Raw genomic sequence first — 22953 nt, forward strand, 5'->3', positions numbered from 1 at the left:
ATCACTTTTTCACCGCTTCGCTACCGACGCGCGACATGTTTGATCCTGCCCTCATCACCCGCCCCAGTACACTGAGGCAAAAATCTCGCATGATTTTCATAAGATCACACTAGTGAACGCGTTTTTTATTATTTTTTTGTTGGTTCATAAGACACTTGTGAATTTCATTCGACGAGATTGAGATTCATAAGACAAGTGTATTTTTTTCATAACAATCAATTGTCAATGTCATAAGAACGCTTATGAACCCCATTGCTCATCATTGTGAAGAACCACGTGAGGCAAATTTTCTCATTTCACTATCAGAAATTCAATATGGCTTCCGAAATGGACGTGTTTGCTGATTTGTCGTTGGCTGACTCCGTTTCTAATGCATCAAAGGGTAAATATTTTCTATTTATCATCAATTCCGCTGTAACTAACACTTTCGAACAGATTAAGGAATTGGATCCAAACAATAAGATTTGGGAATGAAAATTCAAAACAATTTGTATGACGCGTAAGAAATCACAAACCCCCCTCATCCATTAATCCGCCCCTAAAGTAAACCTGCAAATATTCAGGCGTTCTTCACAACTTTTCTCAATAATGTTTCGCTGCTATGATATACTTCTTTGCGTTCAAAATAGGTTAGCCAACTAGAGAAAATCGAATTTTCATCCATTTTGTCGTATCGCAAATCGATTCTAATGCTTACAGTAAAGTGCTTTGATCGAATCGCGGCGTGACAAAATGGATGAAAATTTGATTTTCCCAAGTTGGTTAACCTATTTTTCAACGCGGATTAGTATTATTCATTCATTGAAATTTATAATCAAAAGCTCAAATTACACAAGACAGGCTTATGGAACCAAGAATGGTTCAGAACGTTATTCATAAGACTATCTATGGATTTTGTTATCAAGTCAATGATGGTTCATAAGATCATCTTACGAAATTCCTTCGAAGTGTATTATGGAAACAACATCTGCCGAAAACCATACGATGGTCTTATGAATTTCAAAGATTTTTCTTGTGTCGTAATTCCATAAGCAAATCTTATGACAGTCTTACGTTTGCTTTCCTCAGTGTAGGAGCAAGTGTCAAGGTCGAAGGATCAAACACTACTCTATTCAAAAGATGTTTTTATTAATGACGAAAACTGAAAATTACATGTATATATTTTAAATTATATGAAACAGGAATAATGCCAACACTTGTAGTGACGAACTATACATAGTTTGTTTGAAAATTACATTTGAGTATTACTGTGCATTTTGTCTCGATATGGTACAAGTTTTAAAAAATACGTCAACATTCACAATGTCGAACAATTCAAAAGATAATATTTAATAATGTATAAAAGAGGCAAATATATTTATGTATATTGAAATTGTATAAGAAAAAAACACATAATGCCGACACTTATAGTGACGAACCATACAAAGTTTGTTTTAAAATTACTTAAAAGTTACGCTTTCAAGAAAATATGTGTTATCACAAGAATGAAACGAACTCACCAGTTGGTAATCCATCCTCGACTGAACACAAAACTGATACTGACAGCAAAACTTCTTGGCGTCCCGAAAACAAACCGTCTTGCTTGTGCCTTCCAAATACCTACCCAGCAAGACGCTCCAAAACAGAAAAAAAAAATCTTAGGAGCCGAAAACACGCGCGAAACCGTGAGCCAAATCTATCGGACGACTCAAAACCGAACTGTCCTGCTTGGGCTTCACGAAGCACTACCCAGCAGGACGCTTGGAAACAGGAAAAAAAAATTCCGGCGACGAAAACATGCGCGAAACCGTGAGCCAAATTTATCGGACGACGCAAAACCGAACTGTCCTGCTTGGGCTTCACGAAGCACTACCCAGCAGGACGCTTGGAAACAGGAAAAAAAAAATTCCGGCGACGAAAACATGCGCGAAACCGTCAGCCAAATTTATCGGACGACGCAAAACCGAACTGTCCTGCTTGGGCTTCACGAAGCACTACCCAGCAGGACGCTTGGAAACAGGAAAAAAAAAAATTCCGGCGACGAAAACATGCGCGAAACCGTGAGCCAAATTTATCGGACGACGCAAAACCGAACTGTCCTGCTTGGGCTTCACGAAGCACTACCCAGCAGGACGCTTGGAAACAGGAAAAAAAAAATTCCGGCGACGAAAACATGCGCGAAACCGTCAGCCAAATTTATCGGACGACGCAAAACCGAACTGTCCTGCTTGGGCTTCACGGAGCACTACCCAGCAAGACGCTTGAAAACAGGAAAAAAAAAAATCTCCGGCGACGAAAACATGCGCGAAACCGTGAGCCAAATTTATCGGACGACGCAAAACCGAACTGTCCTGCTTGGGCTTCACGAAGCACTACCCAGCAGGACGCTTGGAAACAGGAAAAAAAAAAAAATTCCGGCGACGAAAACATGCGCGAAACCGTCAGCCAAATTTATCGGACGACGCAAAACCGAACTGTCCTGCTTGGGCTTCACGAAGCACTACCCAGCAGGACGCTTGGAAACAGGAAAAAAAAAAAAAATCTCCGGCGACGAAAACATGCGCGAAACCGTGAGCCAAATTTATCGGACGACGCAAAACCGAACTGTCCTGCTTGGGCTTCACGAAGCACTACCCAGCAGGACGCTTGGAAACAGGAAAAAAAAAAAAATTCCGGCGACGAAAACATGCGCGAAACCGTCAGCCAAATTTATCGGACGACGCAAAACCGAACTGTCCTGCTTGGGCTTCACGAAGCACTACCCAGCAGGACGCTTGGAAACAGGAAAAAAAAATTCCGGCGACGAAAACATGCGCGAAACCGTCAGCCAAATCTATCGGACGACGCAAAACCGAACTGTCCTGCTTGGGCTTCACGAAGCACTACCCAGCAAGACGCTTGAAAACAGGAAAAAAAAATCTCCGGCGACGAAAACATGCGCGAAACCGTGAGCCAAATTTATCGGACGACGCAAAACCGAACTGTCCTGCTTGGGCTTCACGAAGCACTACCCAGCAGGACGCTTGGAAACAGGAAAAAAAAAAAATTCCGGCGACGAAAACATGCGCGAAACCGTCAGCCAAATTTATCGGACGACGCAAAACCGAACTGTCCTGCTTGGGCTTCACGAAGCACTACCCAGCAGGACGCTTGGAAACAGGAAAAAAAAAATTCCGGCGACGAAAACATGCGCGAAACCGTCAGCCAAATCTATCGGACGACGCAAAACCGAACTGTCCTGCTTGGGCTTCACGAAGCACTACCCAGCAGGACGCTTGGAAACAGGAAAAAAAATCTCCGGCGACGAAAACATGCGCGAAAACGTGAGCCAAATCTATCGGACGACGCAAAACCGAACCGTCCTGCTTGGGCTTCACGAAGCACTACCCAGCAGGACGCTTGGAAACAGGAAAAAAAAAAAAATTCCGGCGACGAAAACATGCGCGAAACCGTCAGCCAAATTTATCGGACGACGCAAAACCGAACTGTCCTGCTTGGGCTTCACGAAGCACTACCCAGCAGGACGCTTGGAAACAGGAAAAAAAAAATTCCGGCGACGAAAACATGCGCGAAACCGTCAGCCAAATCTATCGGACGACGCAAAACCGAACTGTCCTGCTTGGGCTTCACGAAGCACTACCCAGCAAGACGCTTGAAAACAGGAAAAAAAATCTCCGGCGACGAAAACATGCGCGAAAACGTGAGCCAAATCTATCGGACGACGCAAAACCGAACCGTCCTGCTTGGGCTTCACGGAGCACTACCCAGCAAGACGCTTGAAAACAGGAAAAAAAAAATCTCCGGCGACGAAAACATGCGCGAAACCGTGAGTCAAATCTATCGGACGACGCAAAACCGAACTGTCCTGCTTGGGCTTCACGAAGCACTACCCAGCAAGACGCTTGAAAACAGGAAAAAAAAATCTCCGGCGACGAAAACATGCGCGAAACCGTCAGCCAAATCTATCGGACGACGCAAAACCGAACTGTCCTGCTTGGGCTTCACGAAGCACTACCCAGCAGGACGCTTGGAAACAGGAAAAAAAAAAATTCCGGCGACGAAAACATGCGCGAAACCGTCAGCCAAATTTATCGGACGACGCAAAACCGAACTGTCCTGCTTGGGCTTCACGAAGCACTACCCAGCAGGACGCTTGGAAACAGGAAAAAAAAAAATTCCGGCGACGAAAACATGCGCGAAACCGTCAGCCAAATCTATCGGACGACGCAAAACCGAACTGTCCTGCTTGGGCTTCACGAAGCACTACCCAGCAAGACGCTTGAAAACAGGAAAAAAAATCTCCGGCGACGAAAACATGCGCGAAAACGTGAGCCAAATCTATCGGACGACGCAAAACCGAACCGTCCTGCTTGGGCTTCACGGAGCACTCAACACCGAAGAAATTCCTGGAAATACTTCAAAAGTATTTCCGGAGAAACTTTGAAGAAATTCCCGAAGAATCTGCGAAACAAATCTCGGAAAAATTCCGAAGAAAGTCTTGGAGGAATTCCCGGAGTAACTCTGAAGGAATCCTCGCAGCAACTGTGAAGGAATTCCCGGCAGAGCTTTGAAGGGTTTCCCAGAGGAAACCTGGAAAAATTGCTGAAGGAACCCGGTAGGAATTGTTGGAGGAACTCTGAAAATATTCTTGGAGGCAAATGCCTGAGGCAACTCTGAAGGAATCCCTCGAGGAACTCTTAACTTCTGCAGGAACTCCGGATGAATTTCTGGAGGAACTCCGGAGAAATTTCTGAAGAAAATCCGTAAGAATTACGGAGGACACCAGAGAGGGAATCCGGAAAAAAAATCCTGGTGGAACTTTGGAGGATTTCCTGAAAGGACTACACCAATTCCTAAATCTTGAGCTTGAGCTTGAGCTTGAGCTTGAGCTTGAGCTTGATTGGCCACCCGTGGATGCTACTCCAGTATCGCCAAATCAGCTGCACTTACACAAGGAACCAACCGAATGACTGCTTGGGACTAACAGACACCCTCAGTGTATAAGTGCTGGTGATCTTCTATTTTTAGGCTATAATGGCGCCTGCCATGTTAGAAGACGGGGTTGGTGGTCTGATGGCTACCGCTTCTGCTTCATAAGCAGAAGGTCATGGGTTCAATCCCAGGCCCGTCCCTTTCCTCGTACTTTGTAGTAGTATATCTCTCACTTGCTTCTGTCTTCCATTCTAAATCTATCACACTTAAACTATTCGTTCATAGCAAACGCTAGAACCAGAGACGGCCCAGAAACCGTTTCCCTAACGCTACCATTCTTCCTCGCGCATGCCTTTCCTTACGCCTGATACATAGGCAGTCTGCTAACCACAAAAGCAAACCTCTCTGCCATGCCTTTCCCCCAATCCATACACTCCCGCATGAACTGGATTAGATGCAGTGGTATATACGGTCTACATGGGAGCCAGTATAATGCATCATCAATTCCTCCCCCTTCACCACATTGGTCAGCATTCTGACGTGGCAGGCACCATTGTCGCTAAAAATAGAAGATTACCAGCACTTATACACTGAGGATGCCTGTTAGTCCCAAGCAGTCATTCGGTTGGTTCCTTGTGTAAGTGCAGCTGATATGGACGGATTTCACGCCAACTCGACAAAGGGATTGGCAGCACCCCTTCAGAATTAAATGAAACTTTCTGGGTGTGAAGACTATGTGAAACTAAGATACTTTACATACTTTGTTTTTTTCAAAATCGATCTAGACTAACATTTGGAAAGGGTCAAAGTTTTTTTTTACTTTTTTTTATAAACCCGTATAACTCGAAAACGGTAAGACCTACAAAAAAGTGTTGTATGGGGGACTGTCGTGAAATTTTCTGACGTTTTAGAGAAAAATATTGAAAAAATAAAAACACATTTTCTACACTGAAAAAAAAAAATTCAAAACTTTAAAGTCGATTTAAAAAAACGGCCATTTTAGATTTTGATCATCCTTAAGCAAAAAGTTTCGTAATTAAATTTACTAAAAGTCGTCCATACATTGCAAATTGGGCATATTTTAGGGAAAAAAGTTTTTCTAACATCGAATTTTTTAAGTCCCAAAGTTTTTTTTAACTTTTTTTATAAACCCGTATAACTCGAAAACGGTAAGACCTACAAAAAGTGTTGTATGGGGGGCTGTCGTGAAATTTCCTGACGTTTTAGAAAAAAAATGTTGAAAAAATAAAAACACATTTTCTAAACTGAAAAAATATATGATTCAAAACCTAAGAGTCGATTTAAAAAAAATGGCCATTTCAGATTTTGATCATCCTTAAGCAAAAAGTTTCGTAATTAAATTTACTAAAAGTCGTCCATACATTGCAAATTGGGCATATCTAAGGGAAAAAAGTTTTTCTAACAACGAATTTTTTAAGTCCAAAACTGAATTTTTTTTTTTCAAAGATTTTGTTCTAAACCGTCAAATATGATCATGTTTTCAAGTGATAAATGAGTTTGAATCAGAAATAAATTGTATTTTTTATTGAGAATAGTTAAAAACGGAATTATGCAGTGATTATGTTTTTTAAATCAAGGCAATCTATGGATTTCGCCTCTGCCTATGAGAAAATCAACTCCGTCTAACAATCCGACGGATTTTTATGGTTCGAAAGATTGCAAACATTGAAAAGGAACAACCTGATCCATACCCCATTAAATTTTCTTCTAGAAAATACTACTAAACGTACCTGCGTTACAAGCCAGATGAATAAGAAATAGGGTGATGTGCTAGTATCCATCGTGTTAAGCATTGATCAGTGAGAACTGCAATTTTCCCAGTATTGCACTTAATGTTGCTGATACAAACCGATGCCAAACAATTCTTTCTCAAAACGGCTTTAGCATTGTACAATAACATTTTGATAAATCTTGATCTCTTTTTGGAAATAATGCAAAGAAAATGCATCTTACCGTATTCTCAATCCGTCGTATCGTTTTCAACTCCGTCGCAATCAGTTTCCAAATTCGTCTCACAACTTACGGCTCACTGTGTGTATTGAGTGGTTAAAACACAACATATCAACGCTATAATAAAATGATTTACTAGAATATATAGATCTACGGGCATCTCCCTGCATTCCTTCAGCATGATGGAATATACTAATTTCCTTTAAAATTAATTGTTCGTCATCACAATTCAGCCTGAACATATGAACACAATTCCTTTTGACCATACATTTATGGCATTTGCTCACAGTACAGCAAAAACAACACAATCAAAGGAATCGTATTTTTACGTCAAGCGTCGCGCACACATTGATGCACACAAGCTTTTTTTTCTGAGTACGACGGATTGAACTTTGTTTACATTCTCAATTATACGCGGAGGTTGAGGAAATTTCGTAAAATTTGGTGGTTTATTGAAGTTTTACGGCGTGTGATTGGAATGAAATCCTTCAGTGAAGAAGTACGAAGGTTTTCCATAGTGAAAATAAGTGCCCGGCGAAGTAAGTCACCCACGGGGGCGGGAAGAAACTTGTGTTGGAAAGTGGTGTGGTGCAGTCGATCGCTAAGCATTTCTCTCAAATCGTGTTCGTCCATGCGATTTCGGTGAAAAAGTGCAAAGTGGATGATTGAACTGAAGTTATTTACCAAAATACAGTAGTTTTATTGCATTTTTGGTGTACAAGTGTGCAAACCATAACAGCTTTCACAAAATTACACTTGGATAATGAATCTATGTTGCAGGTAAGTTTGAATATCCCCCGTAGTGGAACATTTAAAGTTTGATACGACGAATAGTAGCGCTTACGACGAAGAAGAACAAAACCCTAATGTTTGTATTGTTATCTACCTAAAATGTCCGTTAACGACCTGAGTTACTCAACAATCACCGCGTGAGTGTATAGAAAGATAGGTATTTAACTTATAATTGTCGTTCTACCTATGCATATAACTATTTAAGCTTGATGTCAATAAAACTCTTCATTTTATCTAAGTCATTTGTGAAAAGAAGTTAAACAAGTTAAACAACAAGATTTATCGCGCATTAAAATTTCGAGATGTTGCGCCGGTATAAACAATCCTAAGTGTAGCCAGTTGCGAAACTTGTCACCAACAATGATCGAACACATACGTGCTATGGGATATAGTCATCAGCTTGATGAAACTATGCATATTTTTGAGTCATGTCGCTTAGTGATCAGGCTCCACAGAAGTCCGCCTAAGAAAAAACGACGTTCGGGTGGAGGCGAAGTGAATCAAAATCCACAACCACCAACAAGCGGTCAGGCCTCGCTATTGGTGGCACTCTCAAGCGAATGGCAAGAAGAGCAAGTCTTGCAAAAGACTATGGAAACACAATCAAACTGATACATGTATCACCAAATTAAATTTCTGTTATATATCTAATGAACAGTATGTTAAAATGTCAGAGGAATTGATGGAATTGTTTGATAAGTTTAAAACTGTCCCTGGTACCCAAAAATATCATGCCTATTAGTGATACACAAATTGCAGCCAAACATTTCAGAGGATGAACCAAAAATATTCAATTTATTCAGTGAAGCCCAAAAATAATGTAAATATTCAAGTGCAGATACTACGTTTTAGGATATATAGCAATAATAAAAATAATGATGCATGATAAAAAAAAAACCACAACTTTTTTTTTATAAGCATAATATTGACCCTTTCCAGACACCTGTTTGGCTTTGACCAAATAAGAAATAAAATATTATTGTGATATCTTTCCAACCATTAAAAACCCATCGGATTGTTAGACGGAGTTCATTTTCTCATAAGCGGTTTGGTGCGAGATCAATTGTATTTAATTAAAAAAAACTGCATAATTCCGTTTTATTTCTTTTAACTACTCCCAATAAAACAAATATAATCTATTTTATGATTAAAACTCATTCATCACTTCAAAATATGAGCATACTAGACTATATAAAGCAAAATTTTAAAAAATTAAAAAAAAAATTGGACTTAAAAAATTTGTTGTTAGAAAAACTTGTTTCCCTAAAATATGCCCAATTTGCAATGTATGGATGACTTTTAGTAAATTTAATTACGAAACTTTTTGCTTGAGGATGATCAAAATCTGAAATAGCCGTTTTTTTTAAATCGACTTTAAAGCTTTGAATCATTGTTTTTTCGGTGTAGAAAATGTTTTTTTTTTCTTTTTTCAATATTTTTTTCTAAAACTTTCACGACAGTCCCCCATACAACACTTTTTTGTAGGTCTTACCGTTTTCGAGTTATACGGGTTTATAAAAAAAGTAAAAAAAAAACTTTGACCCTTTTCAAATGTTAGTTAGGAATTGCTGAAATCACTCCAGAGGAACTTCTGGAGCAACTCAGGAGGTATTACCGGTGAAGCTCTGAAAGAATTCCCGGAGGACTCTGGAGGAATTTTCCGGAGGAATTCCAGGAGAAACTCTGATCCTAGAACTCCGAAGGAACTCCAACTCTGGAGCAATTCTTGGAAAAACTCTGGAGGCGTTCGTGGAGAGACCCCGGATGCGTTGCTGAAAGAACTCCAGAGGCGTTTCTGGTAGAACTCGGGGGTTATTGCTTGAGAAACACCGAAAAAATTGCTGCAGAAACTATGACAGATATTCGGAGGAATTCCGATGCATCTCCGGAAGAACTTTCCAGGAATTACTGGATGTAATCCAGAACAAACGCTTGAGGAACTCTAGTGAAATTTCTAGAAGAACTTTGTAAGAATTCCTGATGGAAATTCAGAAGAAGTTCCGATAAATGGCTGGATGAAATCCAGAAGAATTACCGGAGCAAATTGAAGTATTTTAGAGTAAATTGAAAATGTGTATACGATTATCAAAATATAATTCAGTTTATATTTGAGTAAAATTTTACATATCATAATCGATTGTAGATTTCCATCAGTGTAGCCGTAATTTTCAAACGAAAGCTCGCTTTAAGCGTATGTGACCGAATGTATGCTGACAATACGAACGTATAAACTGAACTTTATTTTGATATTTGTATACATATCAAGCATGTGCTAGAATAAGCGCGTAAGTCGCATGATCGATTTCTCTTCATCGATCCTCTCTTCTGTGAATAGAGGTGACAAGATGCAAGTTTGTTACCATATTTTCTCTTTAGACCACTTGGCGGCGATGCAATCTTGCGTCCTGAGGTGAAAAAATGCTGAAAAACTTGCATCTTGTCACCTTTATTCACAGAAGAGAGGATCGATGAGGAGAAATCGATCATGTGACTTACGCTTTTATTATAGCACACGCTTGATATTTTCAATTTGCTCTATAACACTACAGAAATCCGGAAGAATATCTGGTAGAACATAGGAAAAATCCTAAAGGAACTCCGGGGGAATTACACGAGAAACTTTGGAGGAATTCCCAAAGGAAATCTAAAGGAAAGTCCCGGAGAAACTCTTGATAATTTTCTCTAGAGGAATTCTCGGGGGAAATGAAGGGAATTTTTCGAAGAAACTCGTGAAGAATTCCTAGTGGAAATCCAGAGGATTTCCGAGCTATTACTATATCTTTTAAGGAAGAACTCCTGGAGAAAATCCCGGTGGAGCTCGAAAAGAACTCCCCGAGGAAATCTGAAGGAATTCTCCCGGAGGAACTCCGAAGAATTTCCATGAGGAACTCTGAATAAATTCTTGTATGAATTTTAAAGAAATTGCTGCAGGGACTAAGAAGCAGGGTTGGGAAAAAATTTGAAATTCACTCTACAGTAGCCAAGCAAAGTTAATTACAGTCGGCGAAGCCTAAGACAAGACGTGTCAGGTCAAAGTACAAAAATGAAACCAATTGCCTGTCTAAAAAGACCACTTCTCATTGGTCGTTTTGGCAAAGGCCTACTTCCACATCGTTGAGTTGAATTGCAACAGGGCACTTTGTTGCTAGCCTGGCCGTGTTGCTAGTTTATAAGTTAGTTTTTATCAATAGTTTGGAAATTTTTCATGAAATCTTTTTGGTTCAAATCCATTTATATTCGATGTTAAGTTTACCGCATGTGCTCTTACAATGCAAAAATAATTAATAAATATAAATAATATTGAATAATAACAATTGAAAGCAGTATAATGGAAATTTTCTCTAAAAATGTTGCAGGTTTTGAATATAAACCTGATTTTTTGATAAGCTAGCATCCTCTATTGCACTGTACGAACGACACGTGCAAGAAACAACAAAATCATGAGTCTTGATATTTGAATATGTTCACAAGATTTGCTTAAAAAGGATACTGGTAGCACTGGCTTTCGTATCGTCAAGATTATCGACTGAAAAACAACGGAGCAGTCTTAGTTGAGCTGTCACGTCCTGTCCTAGGGCGAAGCCAGTGAAACTCACGCCCATCGCTGCTGTAGGCAAAATGCCTTGAAAATAGCAAAACACCCGTTGCTAAGGGCAACCCAAAACTACTGTAGAAAAATGTTCTATTTCCCGCTGCATTTCCCGTATTTAGAGCCTTCAATGACACTCATGATTTAGAAAATTCGTGCACCCAACATAGGCTGCTTGATGAGATTCACGTTTTTGAACTACTGTACTGGGAGAGCCACGTGATTTTCGCGAAAATTCAAGCCTACTACTATTACCAGCACTGCTTAGAAGGAATTGCCGGAGGAATGCCTGAAAGAGATTTTCCGAAGAAATACCTGAAGGAGCTCGGAGAAATTTCTGAAGGAAACTCGAGGAATTGCTGGAGGAACTCTGAAAGATTTCCTGGAGAATCCATGAAGGAAAATCAAAGGAATTACCGGTGGAGCTCCGATGGATTCCCGTAGTAACAACGGTAGAGAACTCGGAGGAACTTTTAAGAAATTCCCTGCAAAAAGTCTAAAATAATTCGTGATGCAACTCTGAAGAAATTTTTGGAGAGACTCTGGAAGAAGTTCATTGAAGATGTTTCAGACAAACTCTGGAGGAAATCTCTGGAGAATTTTTAGAAAAAAAAAATAACCGGAGAAATTTCTGGTGGAAATCTCCGAATGAATTCCTGGAGCAAATGGCCGGAAGAATTCCTGCAGGGAATTCTGAAGGAATTGCTGTAAGAAATCCCTGCAAAAATTTCTGGAGGAAATCCGCGGAGGACTTCCTGGTGGAAGTCCCATGAAAAAATCCTGGAGGAAAACCCCGGCGAAATACCCGCAGAAATTCATGGTGGAAATCTTTAGAGGAATTTCTGGAGGATATCCCCGTATGCATTCATGGAGCAAATTCCCGGTGGAATTCCTGAAGGGAATCCAGGAGATTTTTTTAAGAAATCCTCGCAGGAATTCCTGGTGGGAATCCCATGGAAAAATCCAGTCAGAAATCCCCGAAGGAATTTCTGGAGAAATTGGTGGAAATTTCAAAAAGAATTCCTGGGTAAAATCCTCGGAGGAATTTCTGGAGTGAATCCCCAGAGAAATTCCTGGACGTAATCCCGTAAGACTTGCTGTAAGAAATCTTCGCATAAATTTCCATGGAGTAGTTTCTGGTGGAATATCCATGCGAAATTCCTGGAAGAATTTCCCAAAGGATTTTTTGACACAAATTCTGGTGCAAATCTGAAGAAGCATTCCTGGGAGAATTCCTCGGAAGAATTCCTCGTGATAACCTTAAGTGGAATTCCTATACAAATTCCCTGGAGTAAAACCCCGAAAAAATCCTCAGAGAAATTCCTGGAGCAAATCCCCGCAATTACAGGAGGAAGTTCTTGGACAAAATCAAGAAAATTTTTGAATGAATTCCTGGACGAAATTCTTGGTGCAAATCCCCGGATGAATTCTCTGAAAAAAAAAACTCGAATGAATCACTGGAGAAAAATCCTGGAGGATTTCTTTTTTGAGATTTCTTTTAATGAAATCCCCGGAGGAGTTTCTATAGGAAGTCCCCTTTGGAATTCTAATAAGAAATCCCGGGGAATTCTTGGAAAATGTCTTCGGAAGAATTTCTAAAGAAAATCCCTAGAGGGATTGCTGGGGTTAATTCCTGGAAAAATTCTGCAAGGAATTCCCGAAGAAAATCCTGGTACAAATCTCCAGAGGAACTCCTGGAGGAGACCTCCGGATGAATTCGCTGAAAAAATCCTCGAAGGAGTTTCTGAAGAAAATGCCTAAAGGAATTCTATAACAAAATCCCCGTAGGAATTTCTGGAGGAAATTATCGGAGGAATTTCTTGATCCCAGTAGAAATCCCCAGAGAAATTCCTGGGTACCTGGAAATCCCCGAGTTTCTAGAAAAAAAAATCATCGGAGAAATTTCCTAATGACATCTCCGGAAAAATATCTGAATGAAATTCCCTAAGGAATTCCTAGATGAAATCATCTCCGGAGCAATTGCTATTGGAAATCCCCTAAGGAATTCATAGAGAAATCCTTGTAGGAGTTCTTGGGGAATATACCCGGAGGAATTCCTAGAGAAATTCTTATTGTAAATGCTCAGAGAAATTCCTGGAGGAAATATATGGTGAAATTATCGAAAAAAGGAGGAGTTCTTGGAAAAAATCCCGGAGGAATTTCTGGAAAAGATCACCGGAGAAATCACCTGGAGCAAATTTCTGAAGGAATTCCTTGAGGACAATCTGAATAAATCCCCGAAGGCGTTTCTGGATAAAATGTCTGGAGGAATTCCACAATGAAATCCCCGGAGAAATTCCTGCTGCAAATCCCTCAAAACATTCTCGGAGGAAATCTCCGGATGAATTCTCAGGAAAAAAATCCCCGTAGGAATTTCGAGAGAAAATGCCTGAAACCTGCGAAGGGATTCTTGTACGAAATCCCCAGAGGAATTCTGGATGAAATCATCGGAGGAATTCCTGAGTCAATTATTTTTGAAATTTAATATTTTCTTCAGGTATCTATTCCTGAAAAATTCCTAGAGTGCTTATTAGTGAAATTTTAAGATCAATACTTCGAATGGAATGGAACTTTGGAACGTTCTTGTTTAAAATCCTGAGATGAATTTTAGTAGAGGAATCTTCACTAAAAATATTCATTCAATATTTTTTCGTCTTTTGAAAAGCCATGCCTTAAATTTTCAAGAACACAAATTATCATGGAGAATCGAGCCTCCAGTTGATATAATCTCTAAGTTATCGTGCTCGTGCCCTATATTAAGCGAAAGACATAGATTTGCCTTTTCTGTCGATTGCTTTAAAGTCAAACGATCCCCATAGTTTGCATTGAAACCTGACCTATAAGTAGAAGATCAATAAAATCATCTGCACTTGACCAGGGATGACATTTTCATTTGGTAGCCTCCAAAATCCAGTCCACTTTTGTTTGTTTTTCAAACGCTACTGCATCATCTCGAGTGCAAATCTTCGCGAACCTATATCTTCGTTCTCAAATCGGTAGCGAATGTCATGTGGACAACGAACGAACGATGAATATTCATTAGGTTGAGTCAGGTTTGCGAGCGCGTTTTGATCTGAATTCGTGATTTAAAACGTTCATCTAATTAAACCAATCTGGTTCCAACAGTGAACGCAACATTTTTGCTATGCTATAGACATTTTTCATATCTTCGCCTGGCAGCAATCATATAAATTTACAAACACTCATCGCAGTTTTGACTAGCCGCTGCCACAAATATTGTCATAACTCAATTTGACATGATGCTCTAACCCCTCATGCCACCGAAGGAAGGTCAGCAAATGAAGCACGTCTTCTACACTCGATCATCGCCGGCCGAGTGACTGAGTGATGCAACCGATAACATAAAATCGTCTCTTCTGCAGCATCATAAATCACAAGCCACCTCACAAGGGGCTACCTTTGAAAACCTTTATCTTTTTTCCTCGAAAGCCTTCCTTTTTAATGGGGATCTCTTCTTATGCGCTACCCGAATAAAAAAAATAGTTCTGCTTATTCAAACATCATGTGTACAGTAGAGCTCGTAATTTGTTTATGATTGAATATTTCTGTAAGATTAATTTATTGTTTTCAATAAGAATTCACACCTAGGGGGGTCTGTAGCCTTGAGGTTACGCTTTCGCTTCATAAGCGGAAGGTCGTGGGTTTGATTCCCAGCCCCTCCACAAAAAATCCGTCCAGCCACCAGAAGACGCCTCTCGGAGGACCGTGCTTTGGGGAGCACATCCATCCTCCGTCAGTATCAGATGGTGACTGAGACAAACTGACCCTCTTCGCTGCTCGGTGTGAGAGTAAAAGAGTAGGAGAGAGTGAAAGTAGATGTAAATATAGATAAGTTAAAAATAGATCTGTATCGGTTAAGAAGCTACTGATCAACTGATTCCGGCACAGTAGTGGCCACGAGCACAAAATGCCTTAAAAAAAAAATTACACCTGTTTATTTTGTATAAATACATTATTTTGTAATTTCTCATCGTAAAATGCTGTTTTTCATCACGTCAACCTGTCTTGAAACGGCCTACTTTCCTGCAATAAATTATGCAGTGTCGTAATAGTAATTACGCAATGTAAATCAATTGCGTATTGACTATAACGCAACGATTTTTCATCTACGCAATGAATCATTTTTCAACAATTTTTAGAAATTGCGAAATTTATGGAGAATGCATCCCAATATGATATTCCTCAAGTGGTCGTCTACGAAATTCCAAATAATGTTGTACGCAACTCGATTTTTACAGCACTCGTCGTAATCGTAATCGTAATTGTCGTCAAAGTATACATTTACGTATACGACTCGTGTTATAAAATTTATCATTTTGCTACTTGTTGCGTAAACTACTTATAAGTGCGACGAAAATACAGTTAACTCTCCATAACTCGATATTGAAAAGACCATCAAGTTAGGGAGGTATCGAGTTACAGAACACAAAACCAATGCAAATGCGATCCAAGGGACCATCGAGTTAGCCATGAAAACCAACTTTTACTATGGTTATCTAACTCGATATCGAGTTACGGAATATCGAGTAAAGGAGAGTTAACTGTAATGTGAAAAAGTTGCGTGAACACTAATGCAGATATCCACCGTTACTTTGGATCTTTTTGTTGTTTCATGCGCTATAGTTTCAAATTCTCTAAGAAATAATCGCGTAAAAATCATCAAATTGAATTTAAGTAAGAGTGGAAGTCTACATATGTACGTTTTCTAAATCCAAGAAAAGTACCATACATTGTTTTGTTAGGTATGAATTAAGTATAGGAACATTTTATTAATTCCATTGCAAGATACAAACGGGGGTCGCCCGTTTTAACTGTAAACATGTCATTTACGATTAATTCTTGCACCCTTGAATTAACAATAAAATATATGATAAAAATGCATTTCAGTCTATAGTAAACCCACCACAAAAATATGATTTAGTTACAATAAAACTTATTGTATTTAATTTTAATATATTCACCGGGGTATGGATGCCGATAGGTTTGAACAGCCATTCAGCAATCACTCTTGGGCACACACTCGCATGATTGCTTGTGATTCAAACAGTGTCCAATAGTGCCCTCAAGGGGCGGTGCAAACATCCCAAATAAACAATAATTAGCCGAAGATCACTTGGGTATTTGTATTTTCGCTATCCATCCATCGCTTCTCAAGCGATCACTTGCATAATTTTCGCTATAAGAGATAAATCTCTAACGCTGGCCAACATCAGACTGCTCGACTCGGCAGACAATCGGAACGTCAACCAGCCGGGTATGATTCTGCCGACCTCGGCGTTGTATAATCTCGTTGACCCCCTTCTTCCGGTAGGCCATCCAGTTGATGTCGTCCAGAAATTTTTTGAACAACTGCTCTCGACTGGGAATGGCCAGATCCAAGTACATCTTGATCCGTTGCCAGACGTTGCCGGTGTTCTGGTGTTTCATGAACAGCCAATAGCGAGGGATCAGCATGCACTGGACGTGATTACGAGCGACAATCGATCGATCTTGCATACGTTCCCCGAGTCCAAACACCGACCCGCAGCTGTAGGTTCCAACGTCCAGGAAGCGGTGCTCCAACTGTTCCTCTGATGGTGGTTCCTGAAACCAAGAGAAATTGTCACTCTGAATCAATAAAATATAATTATGTATTAGTAAACAACAAGTTGCAAAATTATTATTATGCATTTATACGACGAGGCTCGCCTGAAAATTGTTTTGCAATGATTTATTACATAACTCAAAACAGTTGCGTAATGAAAAGTCGTTGCGTAATATTCATTACGTAACTGTTTTCAGTTACGTAATGACTATTTCCTAGGGTGACCATCTCCTGAAGATTGAAAATCGGGATATTTTGCAATTTTTAAAGTTTTCCTGTGCAAATTCCATTTTGTTTCAAATTCTGAACATGGCTCATATTCCAAACAGCAGAGATTACAAACTTGTTTTAAATATTCAATTTTGAGGACTCGTAACGAACGATCTCGAAAAACTTCAACTTGGCAGGTATGCACATAAGTATAAATGCTTAAATATTACTAGCCTTTTACTAAGACTATAATCTATCACTTTTCCGAAAATACTAGGGTCTTTTGTCTTTTAATTTTGATAGGTATCTGACAAGTATTTTCTCAAAGTTATTGTTTAAAGTCTGTCAAAAAACTTAAATCCTTCAATAATCAACCGAGATTAAGAGACCCTCAAAACATCCATTTATCTAGTTAGTCCAGGAAATCCAGCAACAAGCTAGCCAGCAATTGCTGATGATTTTGAGAAATCTGCTAATTTTATGATCAAGTACTCGCTTGAGAATTACTTAGAATATCGAAAAACAGCCTAAGAATGTCAAAAATATTTCAGTTATGTTCACTATCAATGCTGATACTCCCTTCAAAAATGAGTTCCGTCAGTACAGGAACTATAAACGCGCAAACCTGACCGTTTATGTGAACTCAGTCTCAAGAAGTCTGGTTCTAACATCTGACGTCATAAACAACCTGAATACTGAAGACAAAATCGATACTGCCATTGAAACGCTTGTTACCACATTAGTTGAGGCTGAAAGAGTTTCGGTGCCAGTTGTCAACTGTTATCCTCAGAAGCGCGACCTTCCAGATCGGATCAAACTTCTGATTCGTTAGAGGAACGTACGAAGAAGGCAATACTGCCCAGTGCAACCTACAAGTTTCGAAATTTTGGTACAACCATTCGTAATCTAGCAAATGGTAGCAGCAAATTTTGGAAAATCAGCAAAAATCTCCGGAATAAAATCAAATACCAAGCACCTCTTCGAAGCGGGAACCGGCACATGGTGTCTGACACGGAAAAGGCGAATACATTAGCCGAGTACTTTGCAAGCTCACACAACAATCAACTTCGCAGTGATCCAGAAACTACCTCAGAACTAGGGTTTTATCTCGCTCCCTTTACTCACTGATAAATCGTCGATCACCACTCCAGATAGCCAACAAATTCCTTCTCTACAAATGTGTGTTTAGGCCTGTCCTCACATATGGCTGCCCAGTTTGGGGAAAATGTGCGCTGTCCCACCTACGACGGCTTCAAGTTAAACAGAACAAGCTTCCGAAAATGATGCTTGATTTAAGCCCCTGGTATTGTCCAGAAGAGGTGCATCAAATAGCTGAAATTAAAACAATTACCAGATTCGTAGAAAAAGCTGCAGAAAGATTCAGATTATCTTGCGAAATGTCTAATAATCCACTAATTGTTACCATTTTTCCTTAAGCATTATGCTATGATAGCTGTGATACTATTAGTTGTAAGAATAGAATAAAATTGAATTTGAGGGTTTTTTTTTAATTTTTCCCTGTTAGTTGAATTTTGGAAATAATAATCGATCTCCTGAAATAGTTTTTGACATTACTCGCAACTGTAATTGGCACAAATATCAGCAAAAAAAAAAGCGAATTTGTTACAACATTAGGTAAAATCGAATGAATAAATAATTAATAAATAAATGTCAAAAATATATTTCATAGAATCCAAAAGAAAATTTCGAAACCCCGTTAAAAAAAAATTCGGAGATTTATTAGAAATCATGCATAGAAATGCCGCTTGGATTCTTTGAAGCAAGGTATCACAAAGAATCTGCTAACAATCTTTTAAGAAATTATACAAAAAAAAGTATTCATTAAGTTATCGTTGATTTCACTAATTTAATTTATTTTGTATTTTAACCATAGTTTTTATAAATATTAACTGCACAGAGAAATTAATTAAATGGTCGCAGTGATAATTCGCCCAGAACAAAAAAAAACTGCACTGAAATGGCATATTCTGCTTTTTTTTAGAACATCTTAAATTATGTCAGCAATCGTACAAGCTATGTGATTTATGTTTGAGTCCGAAAATATGGCATTTGATTTGTGAGAACGATAAGAATTACGTGTTGAAAAATCATGGGGGAACAGGGGGTCGAGAGGGATATCAGCATGAATTATTTTTTTGGAGACCGTGGGGTGAAACGGCGTGCCGCCAGTTCTTCACTGTTTTCCAATACTTAGAGGCTTCAAAACATAGGGGTCTCTTAGGAAAGTTTGATCAGTAAAATGAAAGAAAGCTTATGGGCCAATAAAAAAGGGTGTCCTACGTTAGACAGAAACACGAAAGGCCGGCCGTTTGCTCTGCTGGTTCAAAAAGTTCGCCTAATTTAAATTAGCCTTATGTGATCCTGTTGATTCCTTTTAGGAAAGAATTAGGTACTGTTTGCCATATCACTCAAATAATCGCAATCCTGACGTCATCTCTATCGATTCTATAGCATTAGCCCGAATATGGGCAGCTTGAATTCCACTATCGCAGCTGCAATGTAACTCGAAAAAACAGCGTATGGTTCTAAGAAGGAACAATTTAAGCTGACTCTTTAGTGGTTCGTGGTGCCAAATATGTCCAAAAAGAATAGCCGATGATAAAAAGAAGGAAAAATCACTGACAATATATTATTATTATTATTTTTCGAAGAATATAGGGTATTGTTCTACTTCGTCGTAAGCGTAACTATTCGTCGTATTAAACTTTAAATGTTCCACTACGGCGGATATTCAAACTTACCTGCAACATAGATTCATTTTCCAAGTGTAATTTTGTGAAAGCTGTTATGGTTTGTACACTTGTACACCAAAAATGCAATAGAACTACTGTATTTCGGTAAATAACTTCAGTTCAATTATTCACTTCGCACTTTTTTACCGAAATCGCATGGACGAACACGATTTGAGAGAAATGCTTAGCGATCGACTGAGCCACAGACCACTTTCCAACACAAGTTTCTTCCCGCCCCCGTGGGTGATTTACTTCGCCGGGCAATTATTTTCACTATGGAAAACCTTCGTACTTCTTCACTGAAGGATTTAATTCCAATCACACGCCGTAAAACTCCAATAAATCACCAAATTTTACGAAATTTCCTCAACCGCCGCGAATAATTGAGAATGTAAACAAAGTTCAATCCGTCGTACTGAGAAAAAAAAGCTTGTGCTCATCAATGTGTGCGCGACGCTCGACGTAAAAATACGATTCCTTTGATTGTGTTGTTTTCGCTGTACTGTGAGCAAATGCCATAATTGTACGGTCAAAAGGAATTGTGTTCATATGCTTGGGCTGAATTTTGATGACGAACAATTAATTTCAAAGGAAATTAGTATATTCCATCATGCTGAAGGAATGGAGGGAGATGCCCGTAGATCTATATATTCTAGTAAAACATTTTATTATAGCATTGATATGTTGTGTTTTAACCATTCAATACACACAGTGAGACGAATCTGGAAACTGATTGGGCGGCATCCACAAATTACGTAACGCTCTAGGGGGAGGGGGGGAGTAGGCTCAAGCGTTACGGCTCATACAAAAATTTGAAAATTTTCATACAAAAAGCGTTACGGTGGGGGGGGAGGGGGTCAAAAAATTTCAATTTTAGCGTTACGTAATAAATGGACGCTGCCTTGCGACAGAGTTGAAAACGATACGACGGACTGAGAATACGGTAAGATGCATTTTCTTTGCATTATTTCCAAAAAGCGATCAAGATTTATCAAAATGTTATTGTACAATGCTAAAGCCGTTTTGAGAAAGAATTGTTTGACATCGGTTTGTATCAGCATCATTCACTGCAATACTGGTAAAATTGCAGTTCTCACTGATCAATGCTTAATACGATGGATACTAACACATCACCCTACTATGTCCATCATTCGGGCTAATGTTACTTTCGGGATGGTGACGTAGAATCACACGCAGTGCTGGAAAGCGTCAATGTAAATAGAGGGCGTCGCGCGATTTTTACATAGATGCTTCTCTCACTGTCATGGGACGAAGAGATAATGACAGAAGCTTTCTTCAAATGCTCCTTCATTTTTTCGTCACTACGGCTTGTGACGGAATTGTAAACTAGACCATTTTTATTTCATTATCTGATGTGAGTGTTATTTATATTGCTAGAATCATCTTTATATATCAAACACATTTGCTTCCCGAATTTTTCCAAAATGAGATAGAAATTTTAAAAGCAAAACAACTTTACAATTTTTCTCATGAGAGCCCCGTTATTGCGTCCTGACGGAGTGAGCACATGAAATATAGCTTCGCCTAGTGACAGTGAGAAGACTGGTTTCGTCAGTGTCGCAAACCGATCATGATTCTTAACAGCTCTGATCAAACGATATACGAATGAAAAAATGGTAACTTTGGCAAATAAGCATGGAAGTGCTTATTGAGCACTAAGCTGAGAAGTAAACTCTGCCCCGTCAAGAAGAAGAAGCAATACAACTGGCTAGATTCGTCGAACATTTAGAGCACACCTGATATACACACTAAGAAAATCCTAATATTAAAGGTGATGTAAGTCAGTAAACTGACGCAATAAACCAGGTCACAAACTAGGAACAGACTTATTTTTGTGTCATAGTTGATGTACGGTCGAATTGAATCAGTTGAAATAGTATGTCTGGTATTTCTACATGATTTAAAGTGATCTCTTCCAAAATTATAGCACATATCATAATTATAAATTTAAAAAGACATAAATTTACACGACGGTAACATATCAGCGACCTACGCGTTGTTGAAACGTCAAGTTTGTTTACGATCAGTGGCGTGCCTTACAACAAATCATAGTCCAATTGAAATCATTAGATTTATTAACATGTTCTGTGTTTCTTGAAAAGTTTCTGTAACTACTTTCTTCCTGCAACATTCAACCGTGTAAAGTTATAAGATGCAGTTACCAACAGGATTGGAGGCGAAGGTGTGAGCTGTGTTCTGGAAAAAACTGACGGAGGAGGAAACTCGAACGACGGAAGAGGAGAATTGCGTATTTTTTAATTTTATTGACAGGTGTTAATGGATTAGTGATAGCAGATAAATAAAGTGAAATATATGTTTAGAAATTGTTTTTTTCTTGTTTTTTTCCCGGAAATTGAAGTTATATGCGGGCAAATTTGTTGCGGATTGATTGAGGTTACGAACATGAGCTATGCGTACATTAAAATTACACGCATCATCTGTGGGGTTGTAAAATTACAAAGTTCCTCCTTCTCATCATTGTGTAAAAATAAGATTGAACATAATGTTGTGTCATTTAGCTCGCTTTAATATGTCGGTGCTAAATGACACAAAATTACAAGGTTTTTTCGAAGTGTGTAAAGAAACAGGTGCCACTATTTCACCCAACATCAACCTCGTATGATGGAAGAGACTTCTGAGAGGGCTGTTAAATTTCATGAATATCACGTGACTTTGACAATTGAATGTTGTTAAACATCCTACTCCGTGAAAAAATTCATCGTAAAATATTTTTCCCGATGACCTTTTACGAATTACAATCGGTTGGCAATATTTGCTGATACGATATTTCGCATGGGAGGGAGCTACAAGCATTTTAGTTTTCCCAAATTTTAGACATTTACCATCATTTCTCCTATGTATCAATAGGCTAATGCCATTCTACGCCTTCTTATCCTATGTTCTATGTAAACCTAATGTACCGCGGGAAAGATATGAGTAGAACGGCAGTACACACAAGTTGAAAAAACGCTTTTCAAAAGGGAATCCCAGTCCGCTTGGAGATTTTGAAAATGTTGCCAAGAATAGGAACCGCAAACAACACAGTCTAATTATCGTTTGGAAGCTTAAGTAAATAATTTCAATATGTTTTTGACTGATTC

At 39.0% G+C, this 22953-nt stretch overlaps 1 protein-coding gene across 1 annotated transcript in view; it reads right to left on the bottom strand.

Annotated features, from left to right (window-relative positions):
• Positions 1-16217: 16217 nt before the first annotated feature.
• LOC5571992 overlaps positions 16218-22953 on the bottom strand; it is a 33722-nt gene continuing 26986 nt past the window's right edge. The window contains exon 7 of the mRNA XM_021843367.1: positions 16218-16867. Within this exon, the coding sequence (XP_021699059.1) occupies positions 16478-16867 (390 nt within the window). The 3' untranslated portion in view covers positions 16218-16477. The remainder of the gene's footprint in view (positions 16868-22953) is intronic.

The sequence above is a fragment of the Aedes aegypti genome, chromosome 1 (genome assembly GCF_002204515.2).
Source record: "Aedes aegypti strain LVP_AGWG chromosome 1, AaegL5.0 Primary Assembly, whole genome shotgun sequence".
Taxonomy (NCBI): domain Eukaryota; kingdom Metazoa; phylum Arthropoda; class Insecta; order Diptera; family Culicidae; genus Aedes; species Aedes aegypti.